General features: G+C 37.1%; 1 protein-coding gene across 1 annotated transcript in view; it reads right to left on the minus strand.

Moving 5' to 3' along the window:
• LOC124304159 (forkhead box protein O) overlaps positions 1–20,202 on the minus strand; it is a 121,240-nt gene extending 101,038 nt beyond the window's left edge. Inside the window, exon 1 of the mRNA XM_046762258.1 lies at positions 19,327–20,202. Within this exon, the coding sequence (XP_046618214.1) occupies positions 19,327–19,740 (414 nt within the window). The 5' untranslated portion in view covers positions 19,741–20,202. The remainder of the gene's footprint in view (positions 1–19,326) is intronic.
• Between the last annotated feature and the right edge of the window lie 3,207 nt (positions 20,203–23,409).

Below are 23,409 nucleotides of genomic sequence, written 5' to 3' on the forward strand. Positions count from 1 at the left end.
TTCTGATCGAATAATCGTACATTATGTATAATACATGCAGTAACAATATGACATACACCTATAATGTATATGGTTGGAGACAGATAACGCAGATATTTATAATGCGTCTATAGTTTCGCAGTATATCTATACTGTATGTATCTATATCTATATAACGCAGTAGTTACGCAACGATCTATAATCGATATTAAATATCTAAATATATTATATATATATACACACATCTATTGTAACAGATAATATATCTATAATGTGTAGGTGTCCTTAATTATTATTATTATAAACACCACGTACGTAATTTAGAACGCAACGCGGATAAACAAAACGGGTTTTTTTTTATTATAAATTTTTCAGTGCATAATATCTATATGATAGCATTGTGATGTAAAAATTTTGAGTTCAAAAATCAACGGGAAGTAAAAGGCAATAGATTTTTACTTCCCCAGATCTATGATCGTGATTTATATTACAGCAAGTACCACGTCTCATTGGCAAATGAAATTTATATCTTACAAAGTGTTTAGAGACCATGGATAGAAAAAGCGAGCATCGGCAACATAGAGGTATCATTTTTTTTCCAATATCTTGAGGAAATTCTTAATTTTCTTCATTTTCGTATTCTGCTAGTTAGCTCGTGTCGACAAATAAATCGAATTATATAATAAATTGTCCAATTATAAGAATAATTTAATAACTCGCCCTGATCATTCAAAATATTCATATCACACATAATGTGTGCACAATTTTCTTGGTATGTTTGTTTTTCTTCCGTATTTGTTTGTTTGTTTGTTTATTTATTTATTTTTTTCTACACGCAGCTCCCGCTGAAATTGTTCTTCCGCAAATCTACAAGTTTTACGATTCGATCTCGTTTTCGCTTTTTTTCACCGTCTTTCAAATAACACCGTCAATGATAAAAATAAAATTGTGCGTTATGTAATTCAGAACAAGTTTTCAACAAATTTGTAAAACACATTGAATGCATTATACAAATCATCGATCATATATAGCTTTTTGTATACAACATGTACAAAAGTTATAAATATTATTCATTCCGCGATGAATGTATAAAAAGCATCGTCAACAAAGTGTAAAAACGAACTGAAAAAAAAAAAAAAAATTAATAAATTCAAAAATGAATTCAACCGAGTATATAAATAAATAAATAAATAAATAAATAAATAAATAACATCAACGACTCGTACGTAGATACATATAATAAAAAGAATGGAAAAAAAAGAAACAAAAAAAAAAAAAAAAAGAAACAATACTTTCCAGAATATAATTCGTATAAAACACTTTGATTAATCTGAATAATAAAATATGTATGTAATACGTAACGTAGAATAGTGTATAACCTACGCGGCAGCGTTTCTGGCGTCAACTAGACGGTAAATAAATACATTCCACACACACACACACAACATATGTACAATAATAATATATGAATGCGTAGAAAAGAGTGAATAGATATCTATATAGGTGTATATAAGAATCATAGAAGCTCGCGCGCTCTGAACACACACGTGTTCATATACATGCATGTAGAAAGGAATTCACTCGACGAGCCCCTCGGGCAAGCTCGCCGATTGGCCGAATGGCGAAAACTACGCAGCAGCATACATCGTGCATAAACGGATATGTATATATATACGTACAGAGCTACATACATTACACACACATATATATATATATATAGTGTGTGAAAATGTCGTCGTACAGTCGGAGAGGAAATTTTATACGGCCTAAAGCGTTAAATTATACTTTATACTACGAATTGTTTACCTCATTTTAAAACTCTCGCGCGCAATATCTATACACGTATATAAACATATACACGTAACCACACGTGTGCATTATATAATTAATTCTCACACACGTGCATAAAATTTGTCGTGTTTACGTGTTGTTTGGAGGAAATTATTTACGCGTTATACATGTAAGAGATACTGGTCTGCAAGCACCAGCAGCACGCCACGTTCGCCGATGACGCCGATGATCGATAGATCGGATCGATAAGACTGTTATTCACGTCCCAAAATTTATCGACGTATATACATGATATAATATACCTACACATGTATATACATATATTGTATATAAGATATGCTTGTCGCGTGCTTGTATATGTTATACTTCTCCACTTCCGATTGGTTTGAAAAATTTTGAAAAACGACAGCAAAGTTTGAATAATAATTTCGGAAATTCGAAGTAAACAGACGATAAAGCTAAGAAAGTGAAAAATATCCGTACTAAGCAATACCCGTGTAATTTATTCTTTAGAGAAAAATTGATATTTGCACGATAATTATGAATTGAAATTGGTGATTTTCTTTTTGTTTTTTTCTTCTTCCTTGCCTTCTCTTTTTTCCATCTGACCCGTCAATGTGAAAAATAATGACAATAACAATGTTACGATTAATTGTAACAATAACGTCAAGCCTTGAATGGAATGAGGAAATTTTTACACGTGGATCATGTTACTACGTCATAAAAATTATACTAACAAACGATTGCTTGCCCGGAGAACGATGAATGAAGGTTCGTTATTCTGTATAAAATAACCTTTATACTTGCCTAATTCGATGTGAATTTCATGGATATTTGATTAATGTAACGATAAGGTAATATCATATCATAATAATTATTACTTATTTGAATACTTAACCGCGTATAAAAAGATGAGAATGAAATAGGCGCGATTATCAACATCTGTATACGATAGCAATTGCGACACCACATAATTATACGTGTACACGGTGTATACAAGAGTCAGGGTGGCCTTTATTTTGGCTTACATTCGGTAAAAATTTTTTTGTTCCCACCCTGAAAATGTAATCAAGGTGTACAAAAAAAAAAAAGAAGAATGCGTGTAAAGCTTGAAGACATTTGGATAATTTGAATCTCTGTTCCGAAGCTCCGAAAATTTGAAATAGAAAATACGCGTAATTTTTCGATACCATAATAATTAAATATCTATAAGCCGAAAAAATCTGTACTCGGCACTGCGTAAATCTGCGGAAAAATCGAGAGAAAACTATTAACTGGAATGTGATTGTTTGAACCAATGTATATATAAGATGTAACGCATGGAAACGTGCTAATTGTTTTGAAAAAAAAATTAGACATGCAAAAAACGAGAGAGCCTTTTTTTACACGCATGAACGAAGAAGAGAAAAAATTAATCGAGGGAATATTTCCGTTCAATGGTAATACTTCCGCCTCGTTCAAAAATAAATGTACGTGATACACGATTGATTGATGAAAAAAAGAGGAAACGTGAGAGAAAACAAGAAATAAAAAAAAACTGCAATACTAAATACTACATCTCCGCGGTATGACCCCCCCCCCCCCCCCGCCCTTAACTATCGTCAGCAAAGATAACTCGTCGACGATTAATTTGACCTAGAATAATATTTGCGTAAGAACCCCCTGCAATAATTTGTATTTATATTACATACGTAATATGATATTATTATAATGTTTTGATATAAAAGAAAAATAAAAAAAAAAAAAAAAAGAGAAAAGATGGAAAAAAGAAAGTGAAAATGTGAATGACGAGATAAAAGTAATTTGCGGGTAAAATTCCGTGCGAACGTCGAAGCGGTTCGTTGAACACGATAATCCGCATGAAAGTAAATTCGAAGAAATATTTTCGCAACTGTTTTTTTTTTTTTCTAAATCTTTTTCGCCGTACTCACCAAAATCAACCGCATATGTTTCTCCGTATAACTCTGATGAGCAGACTTTTTTTGGTTCTCTATTTCTTCCTTGTTCGTAACTTGGAACGAATTATTTTTGAATTCACGACTACACGTGTAAGGATTAGTGCAAAAAGTTTGTACGTCACAGTTGTAGGGAGGGAAAAAAAAAATTTTCATATTTAATTTTTAAGTATTAAAGGATTAAAATTCTCCGTTTGCGCAGCAAACTTCACGCAACGCATGCAAGAGAAGAAGGAAAACCACGTGGCTCGGTTCAGGCCGGACCTGTTGCTCGTTCCTCTGTCTTTCTCTTCTCTCTCTCTCTCGCTCTCACTCAGTTCGATGTCACGCGCAAATTCCGGCCCGCATTTCCACCCCGAGGCTTCAACACACAACTATTAGCCAACCCCTCCACCCAATTAGCAGAACATGATAAAATCGTGTGAAACAGCGACTCGCTGTTTGATTTCATTCGGATTTTTTTTTCACGTTCCTTTTTCATATTTTTACTTCTTTCTTGTTCTATCATTTTCATTTTTTGTTGGTCTTACGACTGCTCTAGCGGTCAAAAATTTACACGCATCGAGTGAACAAATAATAATTTACGTATAATAGCGGTGTGGAGAAACGAAAAATAATCGAGTAAATTGGTATACTGTTAAAATAGAAGAGGCAAGAAAGAAGAAGTAATTTCGATTTTACAAATTGATTGTCTCGTATACAATAACAACATTATTGTAATACAACTAGTCGCAAAAAACTATAACGTTTATACGATACATTATTTTTGCATAGATACGTATTATATACTACATTACAGGAAAGTTCTCGTCAAAATCATAATTTTTACATACACGGCCGAAAAGTCGTTGGCGTGGGAAAAAAAAAATTGTCATTAAAACATAAATTCTACCGAGCGTGGTTGATTTTATTACAAAATTGTCACACGGGAGAGAAAAATTTCTAAAACCAGTCGACGAACGAAAAATGATAAATTCCATGTATGAATGTGAAAAAAAAAGGATCCCGAGTGAGTTTCAAACGGTTTCTTTCTCTTCCAAAAAAAAAAAAAAATCTTGATTCCTGATTAACGCCCGGGATTTTTTACGCACGCGTCAGCCGCAACCACGAAATCGTCGATACGCAAAATATCGATACGTGTATGTTCGGGTGAAAATTTACGCGTACGTATGACACGTATATACATATACGTATACTTGGGCGCAAGTCGCACGGTCGACCGTACACGCATGTACACACATTTACCTACGCACATACAAGCGAGAGCCAAGGACCGCGAGAAATTCGACGGCTGCGATATTGCGTCACGGATTTCGATATGCGTGGAGGAAGAGCGGGGAGGGGAGGGGAGGCATACACAGCTGGAAGCACATATCGTCCCACAGGTGTGATAAATTTACGTAACTTGTATCGTACATATATGCGATATGCATAGACGTACGCGTAATGAAAACGTTAGATTTTATTCGTATATAAGTTTACAGGTATAAACGTTCACGCGTGTGAATTGCGTGTATTGCGTATACTGTATAAATGTTGAACAGCCTACAGCGACGGTTGTACGTGTAGTCTGTAGATGTGTAGTGCATACGTATGCTCGCATGCTTTTCATACATACAAGTAACATAAACGGTACAAAAGTTACATGTGCCCAGACATTGTGCAAAGATGTGTGTGCGTACACCCACACTGTGAGAAAATTTATAGTTACGGTTGCAACTCAGTCCGTAACTATTGTCATTTTTTACGACAGCCGAAAAATATAGTTCTGGGTCCAAAATGAAAATTAGTTTTCTAGGTGTTACCGGAAAGTCTGGTATCCGTTACTGTTCCTTATCATTACGATCGCTGTTACTTTATTTTCTTGCAACTGTTGCGAAAATTTAATGCTTGTGCAACATTAAATTGACGTTAAAGCCTTGTTTAACTAAAAATTACCAACGAAGGATCGACGATAGCGCAAAATGATTACGCGTACCTCGTTTTTCGTAATTCCGACAATATTCAGTCTTTTCGACGATACCTGTGTTACTGAATTTTTCTAGTTACTGTGACAAATGAAATTTTTCTCATTATCCGTGTATGTGTATTCCACGTGTTACACATTTTGAGACGAATTTGTTATCGGATCGGGATTTTTGGCAATGCCGAAAAATGGTCGGGAAACCCGAAACGTAAGTAACCTAACTTGATATTTACAATGACATGACAATTCATCCCACAACAATATATCCACAACCATATTTTGGGGGTTCCACGATTTGGCTCAAGTTTCAGGACCGATTGTCTGCGTAAGAAAAAGTATAAAATCCCGTCTCAGTGGTCCTCAAGATCAACCCCACCATTTTTTCCGGTCAAATTCAAATTGCGGATAATAAAAAGTTGCGATAAAAACTTTTTTTTTCTTGGTAGAATTAAAGAAACAAAATCCTCAGCTTTTCAACGAGAATATACACGAATCCAAAGAAATGCAAATAAAGCAATAAAACGTAAGGTTTTACTGCAAAAAAAAAATTAATTTCGTTTTCAAGGTCATTCCCTAAACTTTTTTATTTTTAGAAACAAATATTCCCAACCAATTTTCTACAGTATTGTAAAAAAATTTACATAACAAACAAAGTAGCACTTCCCTGATTGACTCTCTCCAATAACAATAAGTAATAATAACGATAAAAAAAAACCGTCCGCGAAACTGTGTCAGAACTGATAAAGTTTGCTGCAGCTATTCAACTGATCTATTTTTATTATCCTTATTCAAACTAGTTAATCACGAATATACGTACTTCTGCTCAAGAGCAAAAACGTAGTATGGGTTTATGAAAAATGACAGATAAACTACGTTTATCGTTCTTTAATCACTCGCGCAGTCCTATGGTCCACAGAATTCTGGAATGCGTTAACAACCATGTATAGCCACTCTTTTCACTCGAAGGTTTAATCGAATCGAATTATAATCGGCACCCGAAGTGCCCTTTGCAGTCATAAATTTTGAAAAACGTTCCGCCAAAAACAATTCAGTCTTTTCGTTTCCTCGATTTAAAATAATACCTGCGATAGTCTTAATTTCTTCACGTGTCCGTTCATATAATTGAAAAACATTAAAAACAAATTTCTCGTCACAAGGTCCTGTTCCGTCAGCAGAAGGTAAAAAAAATTCTATTCTGCTTCCATTACGAAATCCGCTGAGTGGCTGCAGATCGAAGCGTTTAGATGAGCGGGAATTGCAATTTGAATTTCATTATTCATATAACATTACAAAAACTTGTTCTCACACATTTAACACATTTTCTATCGTACGAATTGGGCGAACCGAGAGCACCTTCTTTTGAAAATCGATTTCTACGTTAAAAAACAAAGAAAAAAAAACCCCACCCATATATCGTAACGCATCTGCATATACGTATACAGTTACTATCGCGCACTGCGCGTACATACATTATTATACATGTGTGCATAAAGAGATCAAGCCTTGGGTGATACGAGCTGTGTTACTGTACCGTACCGCTCGTCGAGCTGTCGCAGCAGCCAGTGAGTTTGGCGGTTGTGTCTTTAACGTTTATTATACACGAACGAACGAACGAGAGAAAAGTGAGAAAACGAAACGACGGTTGGTTATCCTTCGCGATGATCGGGGCGGGGGAAGGGGGAAGGATCTCAGAGATAGGATTCCCTCTGTGGAAAACCACAGACGGAACGAGAAAGAGGAAGAGAGAGGAAGCGCGCGCGAGAGAGAGAGAGAGAGAGAGAGAGAGAGAGAGAAATATTTCAAAAGTATTGAAAAAAAAGAAAGAAGAACAGGAAAAAACGGGACAGATCCGAATCAGAAGAAGAAGAAGAAGAAGAAGAAGAAAAAGAGGATGAGGGTGAGGAGGAGGAAGAGATGAAGAAGATTGGAGGGCAGGGGGCGGGAGAGGGGGGGGGGGGGGGGGATAAATGGCACGCGAGGTCATTGCCTCGGTTGGTTGGACTCTGTGTATACGTGTAATACGTATCGGCCACCGCACCACCACCTCCTCCTTTTCCGCCGCCTCCTCCTCCTCCTCCTACTCCTCCCGCTCCTCCGCAGCCGCCTCTTCTTGGGAGCAGAGCGCGGAATATCGCGTTGTTGGATCGCTGCCGTTTGCCGTCGCCACCGTCGCTTTTGCCGTTTGTCGTCTTTGCGACACGCTGCTTGCTGTTGCTGTTGCTGCTGTTGCTGTTGCCGAGTACGCACACTGTATTACATATCTACTGAAAAGCCGCGAAATTGTAACGTGCTGACTGCGGTTAGGTTAGGTTGGGTTAGGTTAGGTTACGTTAGGTTAGGTATATACTCTTGGAAATTCACACGTACATGTAATGTACATTGCAGGTATTACGTGTGATTTCCAAGTATGCTTCTAACGCCCTGCCGCTGCTACGGCGAAGGTTTTATTTATTTGTATATATGTGTTATGCAACGAATTACGCGAAATTATATAACGATATAAAACGCGAGGCGATTGGCTGTTCCGTCACATTGTTTCGATGCGATTTTTGCTCACGATACGGGTGAGTAATTGAAATGAATTCGAAGACTCGAAGTGCTGCTTTGGATGATTGTTCATTGAAGTGACGGAGAGAAGCGGGAACTTCGAAAGACTTCTACTAGCATCGTTCAAGTGACTTCGGATCACCTTGGGAACCGAAAATCAACTTCGGAAGACTTCGAGTAACATCGTCGAAGCGAGTCCGAGGACTTTGAAACGACTTCGGATGACTTTGGAAACCGAAAAGAAACTTCGAAAATACTTCGAACAGCATCGCTAATATTACTTCAAGAACTTAAAACGAGTTCGAATGACTTAGCGGTGAGTCGAGAAAGAAGCTCCGAATGACTTCGAGTAACATCGTCATAGGTCTGTAACTTCGAAGATATTGGGTTGAATGTTCAAATGACCTTGTTTATAGTATGAGATACTCAACCGAAAAGGTTCAAGGTACCTTTAAAAAGTCAGTTTCAATCGGCTGGAAAATACTTCAGAAAGCCTGTAAAGAATATGATAAATTTACACGGAAGTACCTATACCCATACTTACGCGTGACTGTATAATAAATTCTATCTAATGTATAAAAAGAAGAATTGAACATCATTTTTGTACACGCGCATGCCCGTGTATATATATATGTGTGTGTGTGTGTGTGTGTGTGTGTGTGTGTGTGTGTGTGTGTGTGTGTGTGTGTGTGTGTGTGTGTGTGTGTGTGTGTGTGTGTGTGTGTGTGTGTGTGTGTGTGTGTGTGTGTGTGTGTGTCTGTATATCATGTACATGTATACATAAGAGTTTTCTCCATACGGTGAATGGCTTTGTCGTGCAAGATATTATGTACAGGTAACCTATACATTAATATTATAATAGCGGAGCCGATGTGAATTGGTAAGGTTAGCCGGTGTGTAAGCGAGCAATAGGAATGATAGTAATAATAACAACAATAATAACGGTAATAACAATAATATTAATACGCAGCGTGATAATTCCAAGGCCACAAACCACCTACACACCGAAAAATATATATTCAACACGCTCTTACACGTGTTGCATACACAACGACGAGAAACGGAGCGTAGACACTTCGAGCCATTAGAATATACTACGAAACTACGTACAATACACACAGTTATGAGATAAAATAACCCGCGTCTAATCACCAAGAGCAGAACCAAAAGTGACTGTACCAGATCGATCGGAGATCGAACACCGCATGCTCGACGATCGAGATATCGGTATGAAAAGCGATAAAATGAAATAAGAGTCGCGTAACACTGACCTTCTTGTTATTTATGTACATCACGACGTCGATACAATATTATAATTCCAATTAATTTACCAAACGTACGGATGAAAGATATAAAAAACAGAAGCGCCGTTGTAACTATGATAATTATAATAATATTAATAACGATAACAATAACAGCGACAACAACAAAAAACCGTAACGTCAATAATCGGCGTCAGAAAATTTTCTAGAGTTACACAACGATGGTTTAACAGTCCGTGATCGTTATCAATTTTCGCCACAAGAAGTAGAACTAGTTTTGTGCGAGTTGTACGATTGCTCGAAAACTGATGATTAAATTTGTAGCTATAACGAGAAACGTGAGGCATAATCAAGTACGTTCAACTACAGCACCAAACTTTGCTATTAAAACGATACGCCAATTTCAGTCTAAATAACTTCTCGTCGTGTATAATTAAGGTAACCGTCAATGAACAAGAGGTGAAAAAATAATTAAAAAAAAAAAAAAAAACACGAAATTTATCTCACAATCACAGAGCGATGATTAAAATTGTACGCGGTTCGTGCATGCCAAGTTGCCGTGACATTGTATGAAAAAATAAAAAACACTGCACGCGTCACGCCGTACATCAAAGACGCGATTAGACAAAGATGCCGAACGCGTAAACGAAGCACGTGTATGTACTCTGTAGTCTGGTTACACCGCACACGTGTAACGCATGAACGCATATATGTATATGTATATATATATATATATATACACATAACGTACAGTGTACGCACATACATTCACGCATCTACTCTCGTTCCTCGAGTCTCGTGACCACGGATTGACACCTCGTCAACTGTCGTCTCTCTGCCATTATACGTGTTTCTACGCGAATCGGTCTGCACGATTTTATCAACAGCAACATTGAATGCAGCGGGCAAAAGTTCTTTCCTTTTCGCCTTTTTTTTTTTTTTTTTTTATCTTACAACCGTCGCATCGCTTACTATACCCGTGACTCTTGACCCCTTTTACTCACTTGCTCGTTTACTAATTCACTTGCTTACCTTACACCGCCTATTCTGGTCTTTTTACCCACTATATTAATACACGCCCGCACACATCAATTCTACGTCTCGACAAGCAGTTGCTGATCATTGTCATCGCTATCGTTTGTCATGATAATTTCGCGTTTAATGAATTGTGATTATTTTTTTTTCTTGTCCGTATTAATGTTTCTTTATTTCTGTCTTTCTTACTTTTCAGGGGTATACGGTTATCTAATTTTTCTTCAAAATCTTATAATAATTTTATAATGTATTTCATTTTATACATCAGGTTAGTAACATCAATTTTATTAGGCTTATATGTAAGGGATCAATAATTATAAAATTTTGAAATTTCCACGATTTGTTCCAATCATTAAAAGCAACAACTCTGCCAAATTTCAAATCGATTCCTTAATTTACACCAAAGTCACACAAAACGAAATATCTGGTTATAAAAACTACATGTATTTTACACCGCAAACTTTCGGAGTTCAGAGGCACGTGTTCCAATTAACGCAGAGGCTTGAAACTTTGGACAGATTTTTTTTTCAATGATTCGGAACAGATCTCGGGGGTGTGCCAATGAAAGTGTAAAATATATGTACAGGCATATGATTTCGATACAAACCTGAACGAGGTAAGCAAATATACCGAGATTTTTTCTTGAAAGGACTTACTTGTGATGCGCGCGCGATTCAAATTGCTTAATTTCGATTGGCTGACATGGCTGAGATCCGTTCTCCCAGCCTGAAGCAAACCTTCGCCGACAAGAACAAAATTTCCCAGATTCGACAAAGTTTACAAATGACAGACTACCGTAACCTCTCGCCTATCAAGACCCACATTACAATAAATATTTGATATGTCCGCGCCCGAAACTTGCAAAAGATTTCTTGATTGTTGTTGTTCTTAAAAAGCTTCTCATAATCTTTCTATAAAATATTTTATTGAAAGTTTCTCAGAAAGTTTTCACGTTACGTGGGTATCGTTCGTTTCACGGTGGCAAATTTTTTCCCAAATTTGGCCACGCCTGTAAACTACACGAGTCGCGAATGTCGAGCAGCGTTGTCCTTTCGAGAAAAGCTCACGGTACAACACCTACACGTGTATAGAGAGAAATGAGGAGGAACGGGCTTCGTTCAAAGTTCTCGATGAAAGTACAAAATTGCTCAGAGCGAGAAATTCGTTCCTCTTTCCCACTGCTCGCGTAGGAGAAAGGTACAAGGTACGAGAGTTTGGCTGGAGGCATACAAGAACCAGCAGCAGCAGCAGGTATAATAAGCGATTCGAGAAGGCGAGTAGGTACATACAACATATCTCGAGGTATCGGTAAGACCGGTCACGTCGTTCGTTCGTTCCGTTCCTTAACTTCGAGTTCTCGATCGCCGAGGAGAGGCGACGACCGTCGGTCGTGTCGTGTCGAGCGGACTTTGGTCAAGGTATAACAAACCGCGTGGAACCGCTTTCTGCGTGTGATATATAACACGCGAGTCTGCGCACGCGTGGATCCGACTCTACGCGTGTATATTTACATATTACGCACACGAAGGCACACACACGCATGCATAAACGTACGGGCAACATTTCTATACGATAATGATAATAACAAGATTGATAACAATCATAATAATCAAATCATCGTTTGCGCTCGCGCGCGTGTGCGTGTGTGTGTGTGTGTGTAGCGTGGATGCAGGAGGTATTAAAGCCTTTCGTAATGATCTGTGGTGGCCAAGAAATCGCGGCCTTGCTCGAGGCAAGGTGGTCAATATTGTATATCTAATATGTATAGTATGCGTATAACCACGGTGTGGCATGCTGTAATATTTTCAGATACAGCGGAATGCCCCGATACACGGAAATCTTAATGTCATCGAGAGAATGGAACGGAAAAGGATAAGAGAAAAAAAATAATCCGACAGCAAGAACTGAAGACTGCAACACCGAAGAAACGAACCGAAAGAAAAAGAAACGGAAAAAAAAACTAACGGTTTAGGAGAGAGTGAAAAAAAAGAAAAGAAAATTCTAATAAAGATGAGAAACGCTCAGATATATATATTTTTTATTATTTTTTTTTTTTTTTTTATTATATATGAAAGAGAAGATCTTCTTTTACTCGACATTCGTCTATACATAATACTTGTATGACAATAACGTATAATCTAATATAATCCGTTAAACAAACCTCGTATATTGTTTTTTTTTTTTTTACTACGTAGCTGCTCTTTTCTTCTTTAATTTTTTTTTTTTTTTTTTTTTTTTACTTTCTTTCCCAAACTTTATCGATCGACAGAGAATTTAGTAATTATCAAACAATTTCGCGGTTCCCGGGATTAGTTCGAACGATACGTGTACACGTAAAACACACAAATAGACTTGTATTATACGCATGTGCGTGTGTACAATAACAATAGATTCCGGTAAATAAAAATTGAGAAAAACAAAGATAAAAAACCAAAAAAAAAAACAACAAATAAACAAAAATTCATACCGAACGCGGAGAGTAGATTTAAATTTTTCTAAAATTAGACAGCTCTTGTAACGCAAACGTACAGAAACACGACATACGATAGACTCGGAGGAATGCTTGAATTTGAAAATATTTACAGGTACGCAATGCCGAAGGTGGGGAAAAGGGTAAAAGGTAGGCGAAAAGAAACGCACCGACCATCGGCCAGCCGTATATCGCACGCATTCGCGTAGGTGTGCGAACGTAAGTTGGGATCTTCTCGGCGTTACGAGCAAAAGGCGCCGATCGTAGGATGACGAGAACGTGGCAACGGCGCCCGGGCGGCCGGTTCGCGTGTGCTAAAATAAGGAGGAAGGCTCGTTTAAGCTCGGCTCTTAGCCACCGATACACATGTGTTACATACCTACCTACCTACCTCTATGCGCATGGTAGATGTAAGAAAAACGCGTTTCGAGTAGGTGTGGCTTACAGGCACGATACGTGTGTCAGGGCGGTGAGAAAAAATCGACTATTCGATTCCTTTTTTTCAAAGTCACACACACGTCCGATTGTCGTAGGAAGAGAAAATAAGACGCCTGTTATTATTTCAGCCATTGAACGTTAATGATCAGTGATTCCTGAACGCATTTTCCAATTTCCATTTAATCGACACGCAACAATGATTTTAATTATTTCCGAATTTTGCAGCTCGGGAACGAAGCAATGTACATAAACGTGCGATACATATTTTTGTAGGGAAATTAGATGCTGTACGAGAAAGGTATTATTGTAATTTTTCGATAACTCAACTCTTGCACAAGTTATTCAAGGCTGAAGTCGAAATTATGTAAGAATTCACTTTTTTTCCAGATTAACAGCGAAAATACTAGACTTGTCACAAAATATTGCACGACTGTTTCTGGTGAAGCATTTCAACCGCTATAAAATCATGTCGTTCAATCAATTTTCAAGACGAACCTTTACTTTGTAATTATTACAAGTAATAATGTGTAATGTATATAATTCCGCTTTGAGAGCACCTTTTTTTTTAGCAAAAAATAAATTTACTCGAGTTGCAAATTAATTGTAATATAAAAAATCATGGGCCAAATTCAAGAGGGTGAGGGTCAGAACCTAGTAGAATTAACGTGGAATACCCCACCGTATTCCCGACAAAAGGTGCATAAATATCAAAGAACCGTGTAAATCTTCTTTTTTTTTTCTTATTCTGCTCAAACACAATATGTTTAATAATCATGTACATAATATTATACATGCTCCAGTTTTGATTATCATTTGAGAACTCTAACGAGATACCCTGTTTCGCAAAGAGTATTCAAACGAAACGTACAATTTGCAGTTTTCTTCGTTTTTAACGGTTTCGTGACTGGTTCCATGCCTCACAAGGAAAGAACTCAACCCTTGTAGATTCACTTCGTTGTCCGTCTGTCCGTTTATCGAAACTCTCTCAGAAGCGGGTAGAGGTATCAAGTTAAAATTAATACCAAATACCAAGGTCCACGGTCTCTTGGAGGTTTAAAAAATTCAAGCTTCCAAGTCAACGCAATCAAAAGATACGCCCGTTTGTGTCACATACTTTTATACTCGCAGACTCACTCGTCAAAATCTACAGTGTACCCACTTCCCGTTGATCTAGAATCATGAAATTTGGAGAGAAGCAAGTCCTCGCAGTACAAGTAAAGGAAAATGTCCGAAAATAGTTAATTTGTCGTTATATCACATGAAAAGAAAAAAGAAAAAAGAAAAAAAAAAAAATTAAGTTTGTAACCATCAAAGCGCGAGTCTTGCTCGCACTTGTCCATTTTTTGATTTATTAATTGCTTTATTTTTTCACGTTTCAGTTTTTACCAAAACACGTTCAACGCGTCAAATGAAATGGAATTGAGTCACTTAAAAATTTTTATTTTGCAATTATTTTTATTCTTATCACTTTTTACTTTTTATCGGCGGCCTTAACTTTTTTCTTTCGTAGAAAGTACCGCTGGAGGAAACCGCGTCCAGGGATATCAATAATAACAATAATCGTGCAGGGTTCATAAATTTATTTCAATATACTTATTCGTATGCATATACTGAGAAAAATAACCGTTGTTATTGTTTTATCACGCGGACCAAGCTTGTACAATCAAATTTTTGCGGTTTGCCGTAATCGAAAAGTGAAAAAACAGAAAAACGAAAGGGAAAGAAAACACACCGCAGCGAATAATAATTAAGAAATGGGATCCGAACATCCTGCGGGGCGTAATGACTTATTTTTTAAATCATTTTCTGCGTTCTCTATGTTTACTCGGTTTCGTTACGGTTACGGATACAATTTACTCGGGGTAACTTTATATTCTAATAATTATCAAGACATCGCGTGGAAAGAATAAGAAAAAAACGTAACAGACATTCAATTTTAAAGTGCGTGAAATAGTTGTTGAGAAAAAGTTTTACTTTCTTAAATATTGAGTTCTGCAAGGTGTATTTTAAACATGCTTTAACTTAAACGTGTGTCTATATCTTTATTTTGTATTCGAATGCAGGTACAATTGAAAATTTCAATATTATATACGTGAAACATAATTTTTAACGAGGCTGCAAAAAGTTAATCAAATAAATTTCACGTAAACCAATCTCTGCAGACGTGCTTAAATATTATAACGAAACGAAAAACCCATTGTAAACAAAATGTCTCGCGAAATCGATTAAACGAAGGGGAAGTAGAAAAAACTTATACAAATTCAATTTACAATAGCTTGCTTATTCATTATACACAGCGTACCTGAATCGAACGACTGACAATATCATAATTCTCATATTCATCTTTGAAAATTGAACCGAGTAAATTGCGTCGTAGTTATATTTTATTCCGTGAAAATCTATTGTTAAACAAATCCAAATACAATAATTATTATTATATTAGGGATGTTCGCTTTTCCTTGTAGCATCGGGTGTAAGTGATACTACGAAACGCGTTACATGGATATTAGATTGTAGGAGAAGTAAAAAAAAAAGTCGAAAAATAATAAAGTGATCGATAAAAAAAGGAAGTACATGTTTATAAATAAAAGGGTATATAATATTGTATCGATCGTCAGAGATTTATGTATACGTAACATGTTTACATGGTCGGGGTACAAATTTAAAATTATCAGAATATGGAGGGGTCATAATACCGGATTTTCAAAAACTCAAACGATCTGTTTTATAGAATTTTTTAAATGTACGAAGTCGGAATATAAAGAAAAATCAAAATGCAGAGACGAAGGTCAAAGTATAAAAATGAATAAATTAGAATACGGTAGAATTTTCCTGACGATTCTATGACTTGGTTTTCTATACTTTACCTTTCTGCATCTTATCTCTTCTGTATTTCGACATTTTGTTGTTTCAATATTCTGTAAGACAGATTTTCGCGTTTCCACAAACTCGATATTACGATGCGTCTATTTTCTAATCTTTCTAAATTTTTACCCCCATTCTGTATAATATACATATATTCGACTTTGTAAATAGGTCTCGTAGTCTTTCATAACAGATAATGCATCCCACGGAAGGAAGGTTTCATTTTTTTTTTTTTTAATGTTTAATACAGAGATGCAGAGATGAGAAAAATGTGAAAAATCGACGCGAGAATTTTATGAAGTGTTCCTTAATGCATAGATGCTAATCAAGGATTACTCGAAGGTTTTCCAGAGGCTGAAGTTAATAACGTTAACGTAACGAAACATCGGGGAAAAAGTCGGTACTGCGGAATATCTGAATGACTTTCAAGGAGTTGTCTTTTAAAAATATGAGTATGTTTTGTTTATCATGGTTTGTCAAATTTCATACGATCCTAAAGGTGCCAAGTAACGATTTCTCCTAAACATGATTCTTGACCTAACCTAACGAAGCAATGAGAGAAAAATCTTACCATTTAATTACAACGATCTGCATTAGAATATATCTTTAAACGATTGTTGAATAGGTAAAAATCTGAGTAAATCAATGCGTGCAAGTTTACCAAATTTCACAAAATCCTCAAACGGCGGGAAAGTGACAACTTCTCTTTATAAAATAAAAACGCATCGTCGCAACCTGACGTTAGAAAAACACACGTCAACCTCAAATTATTTCGATCGTATAAAACTTTTGAACCATTAAATCGATCCTTCAACAACTAATTGGATACTACTCGCAATCGTTCTTTCGCGTTACAAACTAAAACAATTATGATAATACGATGGACAACCGCTGTTTAGCAATTTTTCGAAAAAAATTAGTAAAAATGAACTCCGGGGAAAAAAATAAAAAAAAAAATCACCTACACATACTGTAAAAACGAAAATTTTTCAAAATATCTAACGCAATGGAAAAAAAAGTGTGCAATTCGACGGAGCGTAAAAAAGAAAATACGATAATCACACAACAACAGAATAAAATGTGGGCTGCCACCGACGCGTTCATAGAGAGAAGAGATAACGGTTGAAGTGATCAGCTGCTCGCTGCTGTAATAGAAAGGGAAAATCCGTTGCACCTTGCATCATCGCCCAGCCATCCTCGACGCACGTGGTCGGAATAAAGAAAGAAACAAAAAAAAACAAAAAGTACAAGCAGACGAAAAGCACGTGGCGCGCGGAAGTATTTGATGGGCGGAGTTCCTTTCCGACGTTTGTGGCATTCTGCACCTCGTGACCTCCGCTATCTCTCTCTCTCTCTTTCTCTCTTTGGGCTCACGGTTGCCGCAGTGCCGCCCCAATTCTCCCTCCCTCCCTCTCTCACTCTCTCACTCTCTCTCTCTCACACACTCGGTTCCAACCCTTGACTGAAATAAACGTACCCACCCACCTCGCTGCCCCTAACAGGTTGCCACATCTCTCCTCCTCCTTCCCTTCCTCGTTTTCCTGCTTTTCACCATCAGAAGAAGAGAACGAGACTGTGTTCAATTCGATTTTCTTTTTTTTTTCTTTTTTTTTTTGGTTTCAACGTTACTTTTTTTTGATACGAGGTGAACAATAGTTGGTAACGCTAATTTGTGCGTATAAATTACGGTGGCCCTCCTTTAGGGTGCTGACGAATTTTTTCAAACCACCCCCCGAACCTACTCTGTATAATTCAACAACAATTCTCTAATTTTTTAACAATTTTTATCTAAACTCTTCATGCTGTTCCGCGGGACTTTCGTTGCGTCACAAAAATAAGACGGGATTTTACGACATCACGTTATACGTAACTTTTTTTTCTCCGGCAATTTTCATGGGAAAGATCTTAAATCAAACGAGAATTTATCAAGTATAATTAGCTCTTTTCAAGGATTTTGTTTTCTTTCCAACAGCTTCGTTTTTCAATAATTTTCAGTCGATTTCAGCTCGAAAATTCTGAAAGTTTTGAGAATGAAAAAAAATATCCTCGAAAATAGCTAATTATACTTGATAAATTCCCGATTGATTTCCGGAGAAAACGAATAAAGCGTAAAGTGTCCATCAAATCCCATGTTATTCTTACAGTGAAACGAAAGCCTTGCAATTTTCTCTACCCTGAAACTGTAGACTGAATTTTCTCAAAGTTTTTATTCAACTGCTTAATTACTTAAAAATATTTAAGGTGACCTTTTTTACACTTCTCAAAAAATTCTCAGAAAGTGTGTTTTCTATATTCAAGTCATTTGAAAATCAGGCCCATGACGGGTCGATTTTGCCATTTCTTTTTCAGCACTTTCCATTTCTTTGGTCAACTAAAGCATTGTTTGAAGGGTCTGAAAATTCCCTATGAATTCTCAAAACTTTTACTCTTCACTTGGAACATTTCTAGACCGGTCTCGTAATCGAGTAATTTTTGCCAATTTTATTTTGGGGGACATTCAACTTTTTTTTATGAACTTCATAATGAAACCGGTCTAGAAATATTCTGAATAAATAATAGAAGTTTTGAAAATTTTTAAGGGTTGTCAGATAGTTTAATCAATATTTTAGTTGATCAATAAAATTAAAAATGCTGAAAATAAAAAAAAAAAAAATTAGATAAGGAATCGAAAAATACAGTTTTTGAGAATTTTATTAAGGGTCCTTTTGAAAATTACACACAATATTTATAAATATTTAACCAGTCGAGCGAAAAATCTGAAAAAAAATTCAGGGTACCGTATCAGAGCTGGGACAATTGCAGAACAAAAATTTTTCCCACAAAATCAAAAATATGGTGAGATTCGGACGTTGGTTGGGTTTGCATTAATGGGGAATTCCCCATTACTCACATTAAACATCGTTAAAATCGAAAATGTCACAACAAATCCGGGAGCACGTATGTCGAAAAAAAAAAAAAAAATACCAAACGAATAACGACAGTGTCAACAAATCGAAGTTTAGCAATATTTCTACTGACCTTCCATCCGGCACTGCTGTTGCTGTCCCCCTTGTCCTTGAAGTACGGAACATTCTGGACCATCCACTCGTATATCTGCGACAGCGTAAGACGTTTCTCAGCGGCGCTGGTAATCGCCTGTGTGATGAGATCGGCGTAGCTTAAATTCCCCCACGCGTTCCTACGCGATGAGTTCTTCTTTACCGGCATCAATCCGGCCCCCGGACCCAGCGCCCCCTGCTGCGGTGGCGTACCGCCCTCCACCCCCTCCTTACCGATGCCGACGCCCCCGCCCCCCGGGCCCCCCGCCGCACCGACGGGCCCGTCGTCGTAACCATCGGGCCGAGGGAGCGGCCATGTGTTGGATCTCGCGCGTGCCTGGGGCTCGAAACTACCCTCCAAATCGAACGGGACACCGGGCCCTGAATCCATCATATTGTCGACGGTGTTGGGAAATGAAATCACTCCCCTCCCCCCCCCGCCCCGCGTATCGCAACGATGAGGAATTTTATATCGCCGTCTTTCCTGCCTCCTCTCTTCCTCGAACTGTGTATCACTCTTCTATATTTATTATCCTACATGCGTATGTGGGCGTGCATATATATATATATATTATATTACTATGTTTATCACGATTTTACTATGTTGATTATTGTGCGATTCTTGTAGTTTTTTCGTATATCGCATACGTGTACGAGCAGCGAGATAAAAAAAAAAAAAAATCACATGTAATCACGATCGCACGGCACGCACCAAAAGAAAAAAAAAAAAAATCGACAATTCCGTCCCATACGATTACATATAACCGTCACAATCAAATTCTATCGCGAATAAACGACTGTTGTTTTTTATTTATTTATTATTTTTTTCTTATTTCAAAGTTCTTTAAATATTGTTGTTATTGTTATTATTATTTGTCTATGGTAAGAATTAGCAACAATTATTATAAAATCACAACAACGCGATAGTGATTCTGATTCAAATGACATACATATATATATACATATATGTATGTGTGTGTGTATATATATATATATATGTATATGTATTTACACGCGCGCGCGCGCACAGATATATTTTATACTATTAATATTATTATTATTAATATTGTTGTTATTATTACAGATAATTATTGTATAATTTCGTTATCTTTTGTGGCGCTTTTCGTTTATAAACTGCAGTTTTTCGTCGTTGTTGAGCGAAATTGTTGATGCGGCGGTGCGCATGTAGCAACATTAACATTCAACGTTTAGTGTGAGCACTACATACGTTGCGTACGGTTTATTATTGTTTTGTCGTTGTTGTTATTATTATTATTATTGTTGATATTATTATACTGTCAAAACTATAATAATATTTCTCGTGCTGCGCCGGTAGTTTATTTCTTTGAGATACTTTTATAGTTCTTCTCGACGATAGACTGTGGATATATGATATATATATATGTTATGCACCAGTCTGATATTATTTTCGCACTCTCCACGCTAACGTTGAACTGCTTGTAACTCGTATAATTTAACGCAGATACATACATATATATATATATATAAATATAAAATAATATATATATATATATATAAACAATGTATATAATTGTCACTATTTTCTTTTTATTTTATTTTAATTTCTTTTTCTTCTTCTTTCTATTTCAGTTTCTTATAATCTCGTCTTCTTTGCGTTTCTTTACGTTTTTATATCCTTATCATGTTCTCGCGATCGTGCCAAACTTCACGCTGTTGAAAAAAAAAATGAATTTTATCGTCAGAGTACTGCAGTCATGTATTATTATACTTATAAGGTATAGGTATGTATATACAAAAAGAGAGAGAGAGAGAGAGAGAGAGAGAGAGAGAGAGAGAGAGAGAGAGAGAGAGAGAGAGAGAGAGAAAAGAGAGAGAGAGAGAGAGATCGTAGTAATACTATAAATCTGTAGATTTGCTTTTCGTTACGTCTGTACGGGTCTTCTTCAATGTTCCGTAAATTTTAATCAAGGTGCTTGAAGTTAGTAACAAAACTGACAGAAAAAATCCGAGGAGCTGCTTTGGCTTGGAAATCGATTGCATAATGATTTCTACCTCATCGCGTACAAAATTCACTGATTTTCAATGATTTCCAAGAGGTCTAGAAGATTTTCAGTGAGTTCCGGTTTGACCCGGATAGAATCAGTGGTATAATAAACCGTAGAAATAAATAACTATAAATTACCTAGAACGGTGGGAAATTATTGGAAATCAATATACGGATAGCACTCGAGGAATCTGAAATCAATTACGAGAGCACGTGATAAGATTGAAATCGCTGAATAGAATGTTAATGAAGTTTAAAGACATTTTTGAGGTTTACGGCTAGCCTTGCAATGATTTACATGATTTTTCATCAACGCTGTTATTATTGAATTTCAAGTGATTGATCGCGGTGATATCTGAAATAATCTCAGTTGTCTCGATTGATTGTACATTCCTAGTTACATATACTTCGGTCGGCATATTTCAGTCATTCGAGTTACTTTGATTTACAATCTAATTTCTGAGTGTGCTGTTAAAAATTTAACCGTTAAATTGTAACGATATACCAAAATCACTAGAATTTTTCCACGTTAACTGCAAAAAAAAGTTTAATTTCCCTCGATACAACGTTGCCAACTTCTTGTGAATCACATGAAAAGTTGCGGTGAGCACTGAAAGAAGGCGGAAAAAATTCCCACACATTTCCTCGACTAATATTTAATATATAAAGTTTCTGACAAATAAAGCTTCGGGTCAATCGGTCTTAGAAAAAACAAAACGAAAATAAATAAACAAATAAATACACTCGTTTATAGGATCTATTTACGAATATGTGGGACATACAGTCAGGTCAAAAATGTGTCGAAAGCAAAACAAAACTTAACGAAAGTTAAGACGCGGCGACTAAAGCAGCTCAAGTTGGATCGGATTCAAGAAAGTCTCTGTGATCCAGATAAAAAAGTTTCAACCGCTGAATTTCAACTACGAAGACCATGCTTAATTAACAATGTCAAAAAAATCACATTACTCCACGATTTTTTCGCCAAAAAATTAGTACATTTCGCCCGATTCAATTAAAAAGTTGAAAAACAGTTCCGCTTGTTTCAATCTAACCGTGCATCCATTCCTGATGGCGATGAAACGCACGTTTTGCGCGTTTTTCCGTAAAAGAAGTACCTACCCGATTCTGTAACGGTCGAGCGTATCTGCGCATGCGCACGGGCGGAGAACTGAAAAGGCCACTTTCAAGTCCTAGGAGTCAAAAGTGGTTTTTTCCGACAAATCTGACACGAATCGACCCTAACATAAATTTCGCGTTTCGTGAAACAACGCGTAACATACTCTCAATGTTATATTATATCAAGAATCGCGTGCAACGATTCGTCTTCGGTTCACCTGCGACTCGCATTGCAAACTTAGGCGTCCTTGTTACACAATATACTATTTTCACGTACGTGAGAGGGGGAGAGAGGGAAGAGAAAGAAGGTGGTCGGGCGGTTTTTCTCGTAAACACGTGGCAGGCGGGCAAGCGCCACAAACCTCCGAGCTACAAGTAGACGCACAGTGTTTACAGCGGGAAGTTAAGCAGCGTCGCGTCGCTACCGTGGCGTACGGGTCACGTGGTGGCCGTGACTGGGTGCCATGCCGCGTGGAAGTTGGCCAAAGTAAGTACGAAGAGTCTCCTCGCTCGCTCTATTCCGCAGTTGGGTTACTCAACGCGTATAAGCACCTCTTATCAAGGCTCGCTGCTCGCTCTTCCCCCTCTACTTTTTCCACTTCATCCATACGAGTCGCCGCGACGCTGCCGTGACCTTTTAACATCTGCCCGCCTTCGTCTCTATCCGAATGACCGATCGGATTCGTGTTGCGTACACGAGTAACGTGTCGATGTTGATGGAGAAAATGATACGGTAATAAGAGATCGGAAAAAAAAAATCATCCACAATTCGCAAACGTTAGAAATTTTTGCGAGACAACGTCGAAAGGAGATCGCAACGTTTCTCGTTGCGGTCGAAGGTTTCAACGGTTTCAACCGATTACCGATAACTTGGATCTGTTTCAGAGTCGGATCATTTCAATTTCCCAAGATATGTTCATT

The sequence above is a fragment of the Neodiprion virginianus genome, chromosome 4, assembly GCF_021901495.1.
Source record: "Neodiprion virginianus isolate iyNeoVirg1 chromosome 4, iyNeoVirg1.1, whole genome shotgun sequence".
Lineage (NCBI taxonomy): Eukaryota > Metazoa > Arthropoda > Insecta > Hymenoptera > Diprionidae > Neodiprion > Neodiprion virginianus.